We start from the raw sequence: 14,048 nt of genomic DNA, 5'->3' as shown, positions 1-14,048 counted from the left end.
TAGTATAAGGCGGTCTGGGATGCGGTGGCCACCAGGGTCCATTCTGACGGATTTATTCTCCACGTTCGACGTCATCTGCACGTGATACTAGAGGTATTGGTATATTTGACTCGCTGACTGAGTATGAGTACATCTTGAGCTACGGGTGCCTCGCCTGACCCCAGCTTAGACAGCGTAACATGAAGAAGGAAATACTCGAACAAGAGGTGAAATAGAAAGGGTAAGAGAGAGAGCTGAAATCTGTCGATAGCAGCCAAAGGAATCTAATGTAGCAAGGATGAGGCGGGCCAAGCACCAGATGGCTACAAGGGCGAGACAACCCGATCCAGATGCGAAAAGTAAAGAAAAAGACATGAATATGGAAACACCGTCGCAATGAGCAAAATGTCCAAGAACTCCAGCCATGTAGATGGTAGTAGTAGAAGCAGTACCCAGATGCCTAGATATCCCATGCCCACCGTTAGATGCAATGCAATGCAATTGTCATGCGATAAAGTAGTGAAAGAGGTCCTCCGGCGTCACGCTGGGTATCCATGATTTTATGCAATGTAGATGCAAATTCAAAGTCCGGGACCGATGCAAGATAGATGCGAAGATATTAGAAACATTCCCATTCGCAAAAGACACACCAGCGTGCGACACGGTCCGCTAGAACGAGTCCTCGCCAGGGACCGCGCTCACCGATCTTGATGACCGTCTCCCATACGCTGCCATCGGCGGTACATTCACTTGGCGAGTCTGAAGTCTTTGGGCTGCTGATCATATGGTCGGCTTTACGGGTGAGCCGTAAGATCTTGCCAGAAGGTGACTGAATCGCTAGCTTGGCAGGCTTTTCACGCCCAGAGTTGGAGCGCGTGGAGGAGATGGCTGAGGTTGAGGCGGAGAATTCATTAGAGACTGTCGATACAGTCGACCCTCCCGCAGAGCTCGAGATCATGCTGAGCGCGCTTGCAGGTCTGGAGAAGACCGACGGCGAGATGCGTCCGCTGAAGCTATTCTCAGTACTAGCCGGCTGAGGCGCCGGTGAAGAAGGATGTTGGCGGACGGAAAACACGAATGTGTTGTTGACGGCCAGTTTGGAACACTGGGGCTGGATAATGTACAAGTCGTGACGCTGCGCGTGAGGAGTTGGATGGCGAAGGACAAACTCATAAGGAGGATTTTCTCCAGTGTGGATGATTGGAAGTGCAAAGGCAAGTGGATGAGGTATGTCTCGACTGGAGTGCATGAGCCCCTTTCGGCCGGCATAGACCTTGACCATTCCTTGTCCTTCGTCGCCGGGCAAGACGGCTTTGACGGTAATGCGTTTCTGGCCACTGACCCATTCTGGTTGAACGAGTGCTCGTTTTCGCACAATCTCCCCGCTTTCAAAGAAGTCCCCATCGGCATCGCGAGCAAATGCCGGCGCCTCAACCTCTGCAGCGCATTCCACGTCCGCTGGAACCAAGATACGAACTTGAAGGACTTCCAGTCCTTCCAGACGAAAGACGCTGGTGTCGTAGTCTGGAATTTGTAGGCCCATCTTGAAATATGTTGGACATACGGTAGGGAGTGCGAGAAGGACATCCGGGGAGATCGGAGGACAAATGTGTTGTCCCTCAGGCTCAAGCGGCACATGTGTATAGCAGAACTCGAGGGGTCGAGCGAGGAAGTACCAAGACTCGGCCGCTGTCGTATTCGTAGTCACAAACTGATTTCGGAAAGGATTTGTTGGACTCGCGATTGAGCAGTCCATAAAGCGCCATTCGCCGTCGACAAGCACAGCATTCCACCAATGGTTTGGGCGCGAAAGACTATCCAAATCAAAAACTTCGCCAGGGGGTTTGAGGAACCCCTCAATTGCCTCGGCATGTAAACCAACCGCAGCACACATCTCTCGAACCAGGTAGGCGACCTCCTGGGCGCAGCCTCTCTTGGTTTGTAGCACACGCTTTAGATCGATCTCCATATCTTCTATTGGCTCGTCCCATGCAATCTTTTCGCTCACCCAGGTGAAGATAGCGCGCAGCCTCTGCACGTCACTCTTATAAGGGCGACAGACATATCCTTGAGCAAGACTCATCGGATTAGTCATTGGGGGAAGACTATTGACGAAGCGCGCGCTCTTGTCGACAAGGGTAAGATTGACGTTACCAAAATCGAGAGGCTCGCCGATGGGCAAGCCATCGATGCTCTCACCCCCTTCTGCGGTCTCATGTAGTTCTTCAACTGCGTAGATCACAGGATGGTCCATCATCTGACACCTCTCTGCTCTCTCAACCTTCTCGTTCCGACTGGGAGACGTTGCACGATTTACATCGCGCCGCACCTGTACCCAGTCTATGGAGTTACTGCTCATTCCCATTTCGCGGGCGGCGGCGTCTCGCATCGAGGGTGAGGATGGGATTGGTGAGATCGCCCTCCCTTTAGTCGGAGAATAGGGTCCTCCGCTATGCCCTACGGCAATGCTGCTTCTAGCATTCGCAGCCCCAGTCTTCGCTGATTCCAGTATCTTCTTGAAAAACCCTTGCTTCTTCGCCTTCGGGGTTGCCAGCCCTCCAAACACGCTGTTTGGCTCCTCCGGTGCGGGAGCCGAGGCTGACCAAGGAATCGCAGAAGAGGCGCCCTGCCGGGAAGTGTTATGACTAGAGTGATAGGATACACCGCTCATGGGCGATTCGGGACGTGACATTCGCGCAAGATCGCTGAACCCTCTGGATCGGACCGTGTCTACTGCGGTACTTGGCCTTTCGCCTGCCCCATTACCTCTCCTGGCGTAACTTCCAGCACTTGTTGCGCTAAAACCTCCGGCGGAAGCTCCGCTCATCAGGCTTTGGCTGGTTCCGTCAGTGCTGGAAGTTTGATTGGTGATGTTACTTTGTACGCCACTTGAAGAATTCGTCGTACTCGACGACTTGGTGTAGCTCCGATTCAACATATCATTCCTGAGATCATTTCCTGACCGTCTGCTTCGTAACGAGGGTAAATGAGTGGGTATAGAATTGTTCCGTCCGTGATATCCCCCGTGCCTTGGCGGTGGCGGAGGGGGCATGTCCTCTTCATCCTCATCGTTGCCGACTGGAGGCTGTATATCTTCGGACGCTCGACGGCCCTGTTCCTGCATCTGTCGGAGTCGACTTTCCATCCGTTGCACGTAATTATTGATTTGCGGAGGGCCCTCGATAAACGGATCGTGCGTGTAGACGCTGTTTCTATGAGTAGTATCATTATTATAGTACTCCTTCTCGCCTTCAAATCCCAAAGACGTCAAAGGTCGATTGCTTCTTTGGGGCCGCCGGCTATCACGCAACGATTCGAAGGCTGCCGGTGACCAGGGATTGTTGAACTCCGGCTGGGGAGATGGAGAACGCGAGCCTCGTGATATTCCCATATCCTCGAGCGACGTCATTACGTCCTCCATTGCGTCTCGTAATGGTGACGGTGTCTGCCCATTCGCATCCGAATGGCCAGCTGGTGATGGGGTTCGCGCAAAGGCAACATAGTGGTTGTTCATTTCCAATTGACGCGGTACACTCATGGGGGAAGGCTGACGTTGGACTGCAACTCTGTGAGGAGGAGGCGGCGGTGGTGGCGGGGAGTCTTCGCGCTCTGCGAGTTGTAGAGGGGAGATCTCTCGGGATGACTGATGTGACAATTGCATCTGATGGTGCATAGGAACCGAAGGAGATAGAGGCGAGTGATGTGCGATCTCGGGAAGCTGAGGTCGAGGAGATACTGAGCGAGACCACGGATGTGACTCTTGGACATGACTGTACATGGGAACCGATGAAGATATTAAAGGCGAGTGACGACCAATATCAGGAGGCTGAGGCCGGGGGGATACTGCACGCGCCGACGAATGCGACATTTGGCTATGGTTATACATCGGAACCGAGGGAGGCAATAGAGGTGAATGATGCAAGGCTTCAGGACGCTGAGGCCGGGGAGATATTGCACGGGACGGAGGGCGGGAACGAGAGCGATGAAGGCTGTTATACTGTTGAGACGCTGGCTCTTGGGGCGGGTGCGGTGACACTCCTCGAGACGGCGGCCGGGATATCGACAGGGGCCGAGACAAGGAGCTCTGTTGCCTGGCCGCTCTAGTTGGCGTGCGACCTGCCTTCGTTCTCCGGGAAACTGTGCCATCGCGCGGAGGTGTTTGAGGAATCGTGCTTCCACTTGGTGACGTTGAAGACGGGCTGCCTCCAGAGCCAGATGGCGCGAGAGCTTCCTTATGGGCTTGAAACGGTTTTCTGAAGACTGTCTTTTGTTTCTTCGGAGCCGACGTCGGGTTTGTGATCGGAGACGCAGCGGCTGGGAGCATGGGACTAGTCGCCCGGGTGACTGGTACAAAATCCTCCCCTAGAAGCTGGACAAAATTGGAAGGAAACAATCCAACCATGCGCCGGTCTCTCCGCAGTCGACCCATCCACCATTGACCATCCCCCGCATTCAGACATTCGATCAGATCACCCTCTATAAAACCCAGGTCGCTTTTCGCTTCTCCTCCCCACGAATATATTGCCCGACACCAGCAGGGAAACCGGGTCGGAAGCTGGGGTGCGGGGGCCGCCATGACGGCGAGCTAAGGTCTCAAGCGCCCGCGATAGGTCTCCGCGCCCACGATGATTGACGGAAGTGAAAGGGCGGTTGGCGGACCACTCAATTGCGCTGACAGGGCGTCGTTTGATAGAGTTCGTTACTCTGAAGAAGCGCGGTAAGCAAAGGAAGGGCTCAAAGGAACACGCGCAGGGATACCAGCATGGTACGGAGGAGCCCAAGGGAGTGGCTGGGAAACGGGGCGGAGAGAGATCGTGCCTAACAGGACCCGCCCTGTTGCCGGTCGAGGAGAAAGAGAAGGGAAAGGGACAGAGGGAAAGGAGGAAAGAGAGAGCAGGAGAAAGGAGGAAGGGACAGAGCGCGACAGGAGCTTAGCTGAGAGATGGAGGAACAACAGACGGTGACGCCCGAAGTTGTTTTGCTGCTTGTTGACTCGCTGCTTGTCGCTGGGCGGAGCTGAGGCCCGTGTTTACGTGGTCGCTCGATCCGGCCTAGCGTGGATTGCTATCGATAAGCTTATCCTCGCGTCTGCTCGCCTTCTCACTGCTCATCTCTTGGCTCCCATCCATCTCAGACCTCTTCTTCTTTCCTTGATCGATTTTATGCTCTGCTCTTAGTCTCCCGTTCGCATCTGAAGCCTGTCATTGATCTCTGATACAAACCCCTTAACGCAGTGGGCCATTGACGCTAGCTACCCACTCATGTCCTACTAGTTGCTACTAGCAGATCCATGGTTCCCCTCCGATCCCGCGCAAAGTACCCGTGGTCAGGTCCGCAATCTAGTGGACTATCCAGACTGAGCAGCTCAAGATAGACTTGATCTACTCATACAGCTATCTACGGAATACTGATGAGCTTTCTTACAGATTCGGGCAGACTATCGCTCATCCCCAACTTCTGAATCTCCGGATACATAGTTCGGTGGCAGCATTCCACCTGAACGCCAGCGATCACTTCCGGAAGCCACCGTCACACTCATGCAGTATCTCAAATTTCGAGAGATCGTTGTCGCTTTTAACCAGGGACAGAGCCTGCAAAGGGCCAAAGACTGATTAACCACCCGTCTGGGAAAGGTCGCATACCAAGCAACAACAAACATAGCAGCGGCTGGTCGGAACATTCTTCCTTACGCGGCTTACTTCAAGCCAATTATATCGTCCTCGATTATGTTCTGACAGCATATTTCAAGATGATCTTCCCTCTGGAGGACTGTGCTGGCTTTGGCTCAGCAATTAAAGTTGCCTAGAGATCTGCGCTCATGACCTCTTAAAGAATCGAAGCCTTTAAATAAGCCTGTTTCTCTGTTTGACTCTTCGACAAATTCTGCGCAAACTGGCATCACCGCACTGCTTGTTGGAGGCCAATTTTTCCTGACGGCTACGAGGGCCGAAAACGGAAGCAGTATGAGACTGACTTAGCACAAGTGCAGGGCGAGCGGAAACCAAATCCGCTGAAGCAGTAATGCCCAATCCTGACTACTTCAGCGTGGGCCTTTTTTTTAGCATCCTTTCCATAGTCATGACATTGTGAGATCCGTGTTGTGTGGCCGACTATGAGCGAAGAGCGCCATTCTACTTGCGACAATCCAATGTCATAATTGTTCTGGTGTAGACGCCTTCTACGCCAACACCTTTGATGGCTTGCAGAGTTACAGCCGAACACCCCTTAATCGGAGGCCAATGAATGTAGCGCATTCATGCTAAAAACAAAGGGCTATGACAGTCTAGAAGACGGCGCATCGTACATGCTCTCATTACCTGAAATCTCGACCAGCCTCGCCCACTTGGTGGCGGTGGTCCATCATGCCACTTAGCTTGAGCCCTGATTGCTTACTCTGTACACGAACTGAAGCGGGCGATATGATTCTGGCGAGAATTCGTCAATGGTGATGACGTTTAGCATAGAGCCTCGACAACCGAGTCGAGAACGTAACCCTAACGCAGGACATTCGGGCTCAATTGATTACACTGCGTGATTGTAGTCCACTTACCCATTTTAGCCCACGACGTGAGCGCTACTAACTTGATGATGGTATACAGTGCCTCTCCAAGCCGCACTTTGACAGAATTGATATGGCTGTGAGTAGGTCAGGCTTTGGTGCACGTGACTATCCCTACTTCCATTTCCGGAAGTTGGGAACATCACCAGTCCCCGACTCACCGTACTTCATGATCTCTTTGAAATGCATGTTTCTCAATACTATAGTACTATTGGGTCGATGGATACTCTGTCGACTCATTCATCCGGCGCATCCACCCAAGCAAGCCCACTCCCTGTTATCAGGTATTTAGGGTGAGTTGGACCCGATTCCGAAAACAGACGGCCGCTTCCCAACATGACGGAAGTCCTGCGGAATCTCAAAGCATTGGGAGAAGTGGATATACCGACTGGACTCCGGAAGCCCTCCGATCTAGATCTTTCTCTTCACGAACTGACCAAAGAGAAGCCCTCTCGACGGCCCACAGCATGGCGACGGTTGTATTCGAGGCTTCGTGCAGCCTGTTTTACCGGCTTGCCGATGCTACATCGCTTGTGCATCCAAAAATAGTGCCGACTGCGGTGTATAGCGCACGCTTGAAGCATGCCGCAATTGCGTATGGAAACCGCGGTCCACCCTGCAAGGAAATCTAGAACCCTCCCATGAGGTATAAAAGCCTGCCCATAGGGGACCGCGGGCGCCCCTCGCCGCTGTTTTGTTTTGAACTCACTTCTCTAGCTAACGGATCCAGGTTTTTGTTTACCTGATGATGGAGGACCCTTACCATGTCTATCTCTTCGGAGATCAAACGGGTGATTTCGAAGTCGGTCTCCGTCGTCTCCTACAGGCAAAGAATCACACAATCCTCTCGGCTTTCTTTCAGCAGAGCTACCATGCACTGCGGCAAGAGATCTCGAGTCTTCCACCAACTGAGCGCAGCATATTTCCTCGGTTTACAAGCATCGTTGATCTCCTAGCGAGGCACTGCGAGTCTCCTGGGAACCCTGCGCTGGAGAGCGCGTTGACTTGCATATATCAATTGGGATGCTTTATCAAGTATGTTGCAGGTTGCTTCTAGGCTTTGCTTTATTTGAGCCATTGCTGATCGTCACAGTTACTATGGTGACCTTGGTCATGCCTATCCCTCGAGTTCCAAGAGTCAACTTGTTGGGTTGTGTACGGGACTGCTCAGCTGCGCCGCCGTCAGCTCTGCGAATAACATTGGCGAATTACTAAAGCCGGCGGTCGAAGTGGTGGTTGTGGCTCTTCGATTAGGGCTGTGTGTCCTCCGCGTGCGGAATCTCGTCGATCAAGTTCACGCAGCGCCGGCCAGCTGGTCAGCTCTCGTGTCCGGCCTCAATGAAGCCGAGGGCATGAGCTTGATTGAAAGTTTTAGTAACGATAATGTGGGTTCTCAACGCAGACTCTGTGACAGCCTCATACTGAACAGCCATAGGGTATCGCTCCGGCGTCTCGACCGTACATAAGTGCAGTCTGCGCAAACACGTTGACTATCAGCGGGCCCCCAGTCATCCTCAACCAATTTTTGGAAACGGCTATTCCACGGCAGCATAAGGCTGTGAGAGCTCCAATTTATGGGCCTTTCCACGCCTCTCACTTGTACGATGGCCGAGACGTGCAGAGGATTCTAGAGTCCTGCGACTTGGAAACCATATGCAAATACAAGCCCCAGTTCCCGGTTCTTTCGAGCAACACGGGCAAACTCATTGAAGTCGGAAACATGAAAGACTTCCTCGAAGTTGCCTTGAGAGAGATCTTACTCCACCAAATGTCTTGGGACAAGGTGACAGATTCATGCATATCGGTTTTGAAGTCAGTGGGTGACCGCAGACCCAAGAAGTTGTTTCCAGTCTCTACCTCGGCTACGCAAAGTCTTTTCAACTCTCTCAAGAAAGCGAACTTGACGAACATCGAAGTTGATGGAGGAATTGGCGACATTACGGCGGAGGCTCAGCCTGTCAATCACACGGGCAGGACGGAGTTTTCCAAAATAGCTATTATCGGAATGTCGGGACGATTTCCAGAAGCTGATAGTCCCCAGGACTTTTGGAACCTCTTATACAAGGGCCTCGATGTACACAGAAAAGTACCGGAAGACAGATGGGATGCTGACGCGCACGTTGACCTCACGGGCGCCACCAGGAATACAAGCAAGGTCCCTTACGGATGCTGGATCCGGCAGCCTGGTTTATTCGATCCTCGCTTCTTCAACATGTCACCGCGTGAGGCGCTCCAAGCAGACCCTGCTCAACGTCTTGCATTGCTTACAGCGTATGAGGCGTTGGAAGGGGCTGGATTTGTTCCGGATAGTACACCATCCACGCAAAGAGACAGAGTCGGTATCTTCTACGGGATGACCAGTGACGATTACCGTGAGATTAATAGCGGCCAAGACATTGATACATACTTCATCCCAGGTGGCAACCGCGCTTTTACTCCAGGACGGATCAATTATTACTTCAAGTTCAGCGGACCTAGTGTTAGTGTCGACACGGCCTGCTCATCTAGTTTGGCAGCTATTCATCTAGCCTGCAACTCGATCTGGCGAAATGACTGCGACGCGGCCATTGCCGGTGGTGTGAATATCTTGACCAACCCAGACAACCATGCTGGTCTTGACCGTGGTCACTTTCTTTCTACGACCGGGAACTGTAACACGTTTGACGACGGGGCCGATGGATATTGCAGGGCGGACGGTGTTGGGACAGTTGTTCTGAAACGACTTGAGGATGCTCAGGCTGACAATGATCCGATCATTGGAGTCATCAACGGCGCATACACGAACCATTCGGCCGAGGCAGTCTCGATTACCCGCCCCCATGTCGGAGCGCAGGCATTTATCTTCAAGAAGCTGCTCAACGAAGCAAATGTCGACCCCAAGAGTGTCAGCTACATTGAGATGCACGGAACCGGTACTCAAGCTGGGGATGCGGTTGAAATGCAGTCGGTCTTAGATGTCTTTGCTCCAGACCATAAACGCGGGCCAGGACAGTCGCTCCATCTGGGCTCAGCGAAATCTAACATAGGCCACGGTGAATCAGCATCGGGTGTGACCTCTCTCGTGAAGGTGCTGTTGATGATGAAGGAAAATATGATACCACCGCATTGTGGGATCAAGACAAGGATCAATCACAACTTCCCAACCGACTTAGCACAAAGGAACGTCCACATCGCGCTTGAGCCAACGGCTTGGAATCGACCCTCCTCAGGAAAACGCCGATTGTTCTTGAACAACTTTTCCGCTGCTGGCGGAAATACCGCGCTCCTGCTGGAAGATGCTCCCATCTCCGATCGCGATGGACAAGATCCTCGAAGTACACACGTGGTGGCTTTATCTGCCCGATCTCAAACGGCTCTTCGGAACAATATCGACTCATTGTGTCAGTTTATCAGTGATCAAGGAAAGACTTTCGGGGTCAACGACAGCAACACCCTTCCAAGTTTGGCATATACAACAACGGCGCGCCGTATACACCACCCTTTCCGAGTAACTGCTATTGGGTCCAGCCTACAAGAGCTGCGTGACTCTTTAAGTGCAAGCTCCAAGAAGGATATCACGGCAGCGCCCGCCAAGCCTCCTGGTATCGGTTTCCTCTTTACCGGCCAGGGTGCTCAATATGCAGGTATGGGCAAGCAGCTGTACGAGGAGTGTTCTCACTTCCGATCTACCATTGAGCACTTTGATTGCATTAGTCAAAGTCAGGGTCTTCCTTCCATCCTCCCTCTTATTGATGGCAGCGTGCCCTTGAGCGAGCTGAATCCCGTTGTGGTGCAGCTTGGAACTACATGCGTGCAAATGGCCTTGACTAGTTTCTGGTCGTCTCTGGGCATTAAGCCATCTTTTGTTCTTGGGCATAGCCTTGGAGATTTCGCAGCAATGAATGCTGCTGGTGTGCTGTCAATTAGCGATACCATTTACGCTTGTGGCCGTCGAGCCCAGCTACTCACAGAGCGATGTCAACCAGGAACACATGCTATGCTGGCTATCAAAGCTCCATTGCTAGGTGTCAAACAGCTTCTGAAAGAGGGCGTACATGATATGGCCTGCATCAACTCACCATCTGAAACTGTTATTAGTGGTCCCAGAAAGGCCATCGATGAGCTCTCTCAAGATTGTTCAAAGCAAGGATTGAAATCAACCGTGCTGACCGTGCCTTATGCCTTCCATTCTGCTCAGGTTGAGCCTATACTGGAGGACCTGGAGAAGATACTGCAGGGTATCACCTTCAACAAGCCTTCAGTGCCTTTTGTTTCGGCATTGCTTGGTGAAGTAATCACAGAAGCCGATCCCAATATCCTCAACTCGAAGTACTTGGTGAGACACTGTCGGGAAACCGTCAATTTCTTGAGTGCTTTCGAAGCGCTGAGGAATGCAAAGCTCGGCGGTGATCAGACTCTCTGGCTCGAGGTTGGTCCACATACAATCTGTTCGGGAATGGTGAAGGCTACGCTTGGACCGCAAACAACCACTGTGGCATCACTGCGGCGCGATGAGGACTCCTGGAAGATCCTCTCGAACAGCCTTTCAAGTCTCTACCTAGCGGGCGTCGACATCAACTGGAAACAATACCATCAGGACTTCTCCTCCAGCCATCGAGTGCTTCCACTACCGGCCTACAAATGGGATCTGAAGAACTACTGGATACCCTACAGGAACAACTTCTGTCTCACCAAGGGTGCACCTGTGGCTGCTGTGGCTGCTTCACCACAGGCTACTTTCTTGACGATCTCTGCCCAGAAGGTCGTGGAGAGTCGCGACGATGGGTCATCGGCAACAGTGGTGGTGCACAACGACATAGCAGACCCTGATCTAAACCGAGTTATCCAGGGCCACAAGGTTAATGGTGCTGCACTTTGTCCTTCGGTAAGTATCCCCGGAAGTCCCGTTCTAGCACCAGAACTAACACCTCTCGAAGTCTCTCTATGCCGACATTGCTCAGACGCTGGCTGAATACCTCATCGAGAAGTACAAGCCAGAGCTCAAAGGCTTAGGTTTGGACGTATGCAATGTGACAGTTCCAAAGCCTCTTATTGCAAAGACTGGAAAAGAGCAGTTCAGGGTCTCGGCGACTGCTAATTGGGCAGACAAATGCGCGTCAGTCCAAGTCTACTCCGTTACGGCGGAGGGCAAAAAGCTCGTTGACCACGCAAGCTGTGAAGTTCGATTCTTCGACTGCGCCGCCTCCGAGCAAGAGTGGAAGCGAAGCTCATATTTGATCAAACGAAGCATTGAGATTCTCGAGGACAGTGCCATTAAAGGAAATGCTCATCGCTTGCGAAGAGGGATGGTCTACAAGCTCTTCAGCGCTCTGGTCGACTATGATGAGAACTACCAATCAATCCGTGAAGTTATCCTTGACAGCGAGCACCACGAGGCCACTGCTTTGGTCAAGTTTCACGCGCCGCAGGCTAATTTCCACCGCAACCCATATTGGATTGACAGTTTTGGCCACCTGTCTGGATTCATCATGAATGCCAGCGATGGAACTGACTCGAAGAACCAGGTCTTTGTGAACCACGGATGGGATTCGATGCGATGCCTGAAGAAGTTCTCGTCAGATGTCATTTACCGTACCTATGTTAGGATGCAGCCATGGCGTGACTCTATCTGGGCAGGCGATGTCTACATTTTCGAAGGTGATGACATTATTGCCGTGTACGGGGGTGTCAAGGTGAGTTATGTCTCATCCATTAAAGAGTCATCGCTAACGCTCATCACTAGTTCCAAGCTCTATCGCGTAAGATCCTTGACATTGCCCTTCCACCAGCAGGAGCCCCGAAGGCGCAGACATCGCCAGCACAGGCCCCAGGTCCGCAGAAGCCGACGCAAACTGCAGGCACCACCTCGCGCCCAGCGCCACCACCGAGAATGAAATCGTTCGTCAAAAAGTCATCAGGGCCAAGCGTGGTTGTGCGAGCACTCAGTATCCTAGCATCAGAAGTAGGGCTGTCGGACTCCGACATGTCTGACGACATGGTGTTTGCCGACTACGGAGTTGACTCGTTATTGTCATTGACAGTGACCGGCAGGTACCGCGAGGAGTTGAACCTAGACTTGGATTCATCAGTCTTCATCGAGCAGCCAACAGTCAGCGACTTCAAGCGACTTGTCGCACAGTTGAGCCCGTCGGAATCCAGCGACTCATCGTCCAGTGAACGTGAATCTGAGTATTCGTTCAACGGCGATAGCTCTTCTGGACTATCAACTGGGCTTTCAACTGGACTGTCAACCCCTGCATCATTTGGCATTATATCACTGCCAAATGAGAAGGTCATGCAGATTCATGAGAACAATACTATGAAAGAGATTCGAGCCATCATCGCCGATGAAATCGGCGTATCGGCGGACGAGATCAAGAGCGACGAGAACCTAGGCGAGATGGGAATGGACTCGCTTCTTTCTTTGACAGTCCTAGGCAGGATCCGTGAGTCAGTGGATCTGGACCTGCCCGGAGAGTTCTTCATCGAGCACCAAACCCTTGACCAAATCGAAACCGCCCTGGACCTGAAGCCCAAGATTATTCCAACCGCTGTCTCCCGCCCACAAGCCATCGCCGTGCCAGAGAAAACGTCAATCAACAGTGCCGGTAACAATCACCCACCGGCAACATCCATCCTCCTTCAGGGCAACCCAAGGACAGCCACAAAAACCCTCTTCCTCTTTCCCGACGGCTCCGGGTCCGCAACCTCCTATGCCACCATCCCGGGTATCTCCCCCACGGTTGCCGTCTACGGCCTCAACTGCCCGTACATGAAGACGCCGGAAAAACTCAAATGCAGCCTCGACTCCCTGACAGCACCCTACCTCGCCGAAATCCGCCGCCGTCAACCAAAGGGCCCCTACAGTCTTGGCGGCTGGTCCGCAGGCGGAGTCTGCGCATACGACGCCGCACGCAAACTCGTTTTAGAGGAAGGTGAAACCGTCGAAAGACTACTTCTCCTTGACTCCCCCTTCCCCATTGGTCTCGAGAAGCTCCCGTCCCGTCTCTACGACTTTATCGACTCCGTCGGGCTCTTCGGCGAGGGCAAGGCCGCGCCACCAGCCTGGCTGCTCCCTCACTTCATGGCTTTCATCGACTCGCTAGATGCCTACAAGGCCGTCCCGCTCCCGTTCAATGAGGCACAGTGGGCTGGAAAGCTACCGAAGACGTATCTCGTTTGGGCTAAGGACGGGGTCTGCTCCAAGCCTGGGGACCCTTGGCCTGCACCTGCGGAAGATGGCAGCAAGGATACGCGCGAGATGGTCTGGTTACTGGCCAATAGGACGGATCTTGGCCCCAATGGCTGGGATACGCTTGTTGGAAAGGGGAATGTAGGTGGCATTACTGTGATTGAGGGTGCGAATCACTTTACCATGACGAGGGGCGAGAAGGCGAAGGAGCTTGCAGTCTTCATGAGGAGTGCTTTGGGGGCTTAGAGGTGTTGTGCTGCTTTGCTTCGTCTCAAATTGTCTGTCTATTATTTTCTTTGTCTTATTACGGTCATTTCCTTGTCGTTCTTGTTGGGGAAC

At 52.7% G+C, this 14,048-nt stretch overlaps 2 protein-coding genes across 2 annotated transcripts; one reads left to right on the top strand and one right to left on the bottom strand.

Annotated features, from left to right (window-relative positions):
* Positions 1-598: 598 nt before the first annotated feature.
* DSM5745_00432 (putative SH3 domain protein (Cyk3)) lies at positions 599-4,555 on the bottom strand (the record flags this gene model as incomplete). Its single annotated transcript, XM_026742448.1, has 1 exon — positions 599-4,555. One exon carries the CDS (start codon positions 4,553-4,555, stop codon positions 599-601), a length of 3,957 nt encoding a protein of 1,318 aa, XP_026608293.1.
* Positions 4,556-7,286: 2,731 nt separating this feature from the next.
* pksP (polyketide synthase alb1) lies at positions 7,287-13,955 on the top strand (the record flags this gene model as incomplete). Its single annotated transcript, XM_026742447.1, has 5 exons — positions 7,287-7,573; positions 7,632-7,923; positions 7,974-11,402; positions 11,455-12,210; positions 12,261-13,955. The coding sequence occupies 5 exons, from the start codon at positions 7,287-7,289 to the stop codon at positions 13,953-13,955; spliced, it is 6,459 nt and encodes a 2,152-aa protein (XP_026608292.1).
* Positions 13,956-14,048: the final 93 nt, after the last annotated feature.

This window comes from Aspergillus mulundensis, assembly GCF_003369625.1.
Source record: "Aspergillus mulundensis strain DSM 5745 chromosome Unknown scaffold_0, whole genome shotgun sequence".
NCBI classification, from domain to species: Eukaryota; Fungi; Ascomycota; class Eurotiomycetes; order Eurotiales; family Aspergillaceae; genus Aspergillus; species Aspergillus mulundensis.
This window is presented reverse-complemented; position numbering and strand designations above follow the sequence as displayed.